The sequence below is a fragment of the Pteropus vampyrus genome, unplaced genomic scaffold (assembly GCF_000151845.1).
Source record: "Pteropus vampyrus isolate Shadow unplaced genomic scaffold, Pvam_2.0 Scaffold555, whole genome shotgun sequence".
In the NCBI taxonomy this organism is placed as follows: domain Eukaryota; kingdom Metazoa; phylum Chordata; class Mammalia; order Chiroptera; family Pteropodidae; genus Pteropus; species Pteropus vampyrus.
The window spans coordinates 185,954-190,408 of NW_011889336.1; the positions used below are offsets into that span (position 1 = coordinate 185,954).

The following is a 4,455-nucleotide window of genomic DNA, read 5'->3' on the forward strand; positions in this document are numbered from 1 at the left end:
ATCTGGTCCCCGATGCTCAGCTTCCCGGAGCGCGCGGCCGGCCCCCCGTTCATCATGTTGGCCAGGATCACGGTGGGCAGGATGGAGCCCCAGCCCGACTCCACGACAACCACACCCAGGATCTCGCCCTTGTGCTTCTCCAGCTGCAGCTGCAGGGAGGCGGCAGGTGGCAGGCGCCCCGACCCCCACCCCGCTCCCCAGCCCTCCCGGGGGCCGGGAGCTCACACCTCCAGGCCAGCGTCCACTCCCCGCCCCGAGCTTGGCTCCAGTGTCCTGGCTCCCTGTGCGCGCTGTCCCCCGAGCCCCCCGGAGGCCAGAGGGGTGTTCTTGGACTCCAGGCCACAAACCCGGACCCCGGCCCTTGCTCTCATCCAGAAAACACCTCCTGCTCTCTGTCGCCTCGAGGGTCACTCTCTCAGAAAGCCGCCGGCCGTTCGCGCAGCAGGCAGCCAGGTCGCTCAGTCACTCGACAAGCGGCCAGCTCACTCCTTTAACAAGCAGTCTGGCCCTCAGCACGTCCGTGTTACCCATCTACTCGGCCACTCGTTCCTTCCCTCCTCCGACAGAGTCAGGACCACTCAACCAACACTCGTCCGCTCGTCCGTTGTCACTCGGGGCAGAGGCTGTCCCTTAGAGTTTCCCAAGACCCCCGAGAAGGCTTCTGCCTCAGGCAGCTCCGAGACCCCCGGGCAGAGCGCCCTCCCCGCCTGGAGACGCCTCCCAGACGCCCCTCAGACACATCTCCCGGGGCCCTGCCCGCTGACGGCGGCGGCGGCCAGGGGGCGTTTTGCGGCCCCCGACACGGGCGGCACTCGGCTCCCGAGCTCCAGCGCCAGCTCAGTCACACTCAGTCGGCTCCGGGCGGGGTGGGACGCGCGCTGCAGGAGGCCCCATGCCTGCTGTGGGGACAGTGACTCTGCCACTGGGAGCCCCCCCACCTGGGCGGGGGCGCGGCCACCCACCTCCTTGCAGTTCTCCGACTTCGAGAAGTGGACGAGGTCGTCGTTGTACATCTCCTGGGTGCTGATGACGTCGCTGTACTCCTTCTGGCTCAGGTCCTCGGGGTTGATGCCGTTGGCCCTCAGGAACTCCTGGTAGGCCACGCTGAAGGCCTGGCCGATGGACTGGGCGATGAGCTGGGCCTGCGGGGAGGGGTGGCCCTGGAGACCGGCGCGGAGCAGGCCACGCGGGCCCAACAGCGGGCCCACACGCCGGCCCGGGCCCGCGGGAGCAGCCGGGGCGCATCTGCTGCAGGCCGCTGTCCCTCCCACACCCCGCCGCGGGCCACGCGGGCGAGCCCCTCTGCCGCTTGTGCCCCTCGGGGCCCGGCCCGGACTGCCCTGAGTCCCCGACATCCAGGACAACGTGCAGTGTCGAAAGCGGTCTGGGACAGTTGCGAATTGTTTGCTAAATAGCACGTTTCCGTCACTGTATTGCATCTTCCTCCCACGTGACTCCAGACGTGGACTTGAGCCGTGCTCTCTGCGGTCCACAGACCGGGCCGGCTGCCCGATGTCACTTCTCCTCAAAGCAGAGCCCAGTGTCACCCGGGGAGGCAGCCTGTGCGTCCGGCCACTTCCATGGGGAGCACTGGCTGTGCCAGGCTGGGCCACTGAGGAGCAGGAGGCCTGGGGACCCCAGCGCGGACCCCATGGTCAAGTCACCTCCTCCCACGTCACGGAGCCACAGGCGGGGCAGAGCAGGAGGCCTTCCCGCAAAAAGGCGTTGACCCCGCGAACTGGCCCCCAAACCGAGCACCGAGCACTTTACAGCGGGGACCGTGGATGTTCATGCAGGGGAGGAAGCCCCGCCTGCTCCCAAGACGGGCACAGTGCCCTGGGACCGCCCGGTGGCGCCGCCGGCCTAGAGCACGCGAGGCGCCAGGCGAAGCTGGGCGAGGGCCCTGGCTGGGAAGGGAGGTCTGAGAGCACCCTTTCCCTCACCCCCCGGCCAGCACCCTGCCTCGGGCTCTGCAGGGACCCTCGCCCCACCTGCGGGAGCTCCTGGGGTGGCAGTGAGGCCACCCACGCCAATCCAGGGGTCCTTAGCATCTCCCTACATGCCGCAGGCTCCCACTTCTCCTCCCGCTGGGTCCCCTGCCAGGCTGGGGGGCCTGGGGTATCCACCGCTGTGAGGCCAGGGGCCCGGCCCAGGCAGGGGGCATGTGTCCTTGGCCTCTGCAAGGGGCTGGCCTCCGCGGCGGCCCCTACAGTGGACCAAGGAGGGGCGCGAGCAGCCCCTGTGCCTGTCTGTGCCCGCAGCAGCCCCCCGCCTGGCACGTCCACCTGTGCCCTCCCCCTACAGGGGAAACGGACGCGGGGGGTGCCACTCAGGTCCCCCGTGCCGCCTCCCCCAGGTGTCCACTCTGCAGCCCTGCCTCGCTCACCCCCACAGCCACCTGCGTCCTGCATCCCGGGCAGCGGCTCGGTGCCCCCTCAGACCCTACCGGGGTTCCTTCCGCACTCCTCCGAGGACCTCCTGGAGCCCCCGACCCCCACGCGCACGCCTCGCTCTCTGCCTTGCCCCCCGCAGACCTGACGCCCTGACTTTCATGCTGTGCCCACACGGCTGGTGCCCCGGACCGTCCTGCTGGGTCCCTCAGGCCCCGAGCCGCACAGAAACGCGGGTGTGCCGGGGTCTCCGCAGGGCGTCGGCCGCCACCGCAGAGCTGCTCGGGTGACTGCGGCCTCAGCGAGGAGGTGGCTCCGCCTCCGCCCACCCTGCTTGATGCACGAAGCTCCTGGGACCCTTCCCCATGCTCCAGGCCCCCGAGACACCCTCGCCCGCGTACGTGACCAGGAATGTCCTTCCAAGTGTTCGTGGAGGAGACAGAACTTTCAGAGAGAGCCACGAGGATGGCTCAGCAGCTGTGTCCCCACCGTCCTGAGGAAGCTGTGCCCCGGGGTGGCACAGAGCCCCGGGCCCCCTCCCTGGTCCCCGCCGCCCCCGCCAGGCCCGGAGAGACGCGCTCACTGCCGTCGGGGAGGAGCCGAGGGTTCACGGCCCCGTGAGCCTGCGTGTTTCAAACGTGGGGTCGTTTTCTAACTTGTCAGGACCGGGGGCCACGAGCGAGGGCAGAGCCGGACCCCAGGCACGGGGCTACCTCCCGCCACTCAACCCGTGTGACGACGCACACCCCGAAAACAGACGCAGTGCACCCCAACAGACACGTGCACCCCAACAGACGCACGTACCCCAACAACAGACGCACGCACCCCAACAGACACATGCACCCCAACAGACACATGCACCCCCGAAAACAGACACATGCACCCCAACAGACGCATGCACCCCGACAACAGACACACGCACCCCAACAGACACGTGCACCCCAACAGACGCACGTAACCCGACAACAGATGCACACACACCCGATGACACATGTACCCCCGACAACAGACACACGCATCCCAACAGACACGTGCACCCCAACAGACGCACGTGCACCTCGACAGCAGACACACGCACCCCAACAGACACGTGCACCCCAACAGATGCACGTACCCCGACAACAGATGCACGCATCCCCAACAGACGCACGCACCCCAACAGACACGTGCACCCCAACAGACACGTGCACCCCAACAGACGCACGCGCCCCCAACAGACGCACGCACACCCAACAGACACACGCATCCCGACAACAGACACATGCACCCCAACAGACGCATGCACCCCGACAACAGACACAATGCACCCCAACAGACACGTGCACCCCAACAGATGCACGTACCCCGACAACAGACGCACGCACCCCCAACAACAGACGCACGCACCCCAACAGACACATGCACCCCCGACAACAGACACATGCACCCCAACAGACGCATGCACCCCGACAACAGACACACGCACCCCAACAGACACGTGCACCCCAACAGACCCCCAACAGACGCACGCACACCCAACAGACACACGCACCCGACAACAGACACATGCACCCCAACAGACGCATGCACCCCGACAACAGACACACGCACCCCAACAGACACGTGCACCCCAACAGATGCACGTAACCCGACAACGGACGCACACACACCCGACGACACATGTACCCCCCGACAACAGACACACGCATCCCAACAGACACGTGCACCCCAACAGATGCACATGCACCCCAACAGCAGACGCACGCACCCCAACAGACACGAGCACCCTAACAGACGCACGCATCCCCAACAGACGCACGCACACCCAACAGACACACGCACCCCAACAACAGACACACGCACTCCAACAACAGACACGTGCACCCCAACAAGACACACGTGCACCCCGACAGCAGACGCAAGCACCCCAACAGACACGTGCACCCCAACAGACGCACGTACCCTGATAACAGACGCACGCGCACCCGATGACACATGCACCCCCGACAACAGACACACGCACCCCAACAGACACGTGCACCCCAACAGACGCACGTACCCCGACAACAGACGCACGCACCCCCAA

The 4,455-nt window shown here is 66.9% G+C and overlaps 1 protein-coding gene across 1 annotated transcript in view; it reads right to left on the minus strand.

Moving 5' to 3' along the window:
• APBA2 (amyloid beta precursor protein binding family A member 2) overlaps positions 1 to 4,455 on the minus strand; it is a gene marked incomplete at its 5' end in the record, with an annotated part of 39,121 nt that overhangs the window by 19,757 nt on the left and 14,909 nt on the right. The window contains 2 exon segments of the mRNA XM_023525411.1: positions 963 to 1,142; positions 1,665 to 1,738. Coding sequence (XP_023381179.1) covers positions 963 to 1,142; positions 1,665 to 1,738 — 254 coding nt within the window.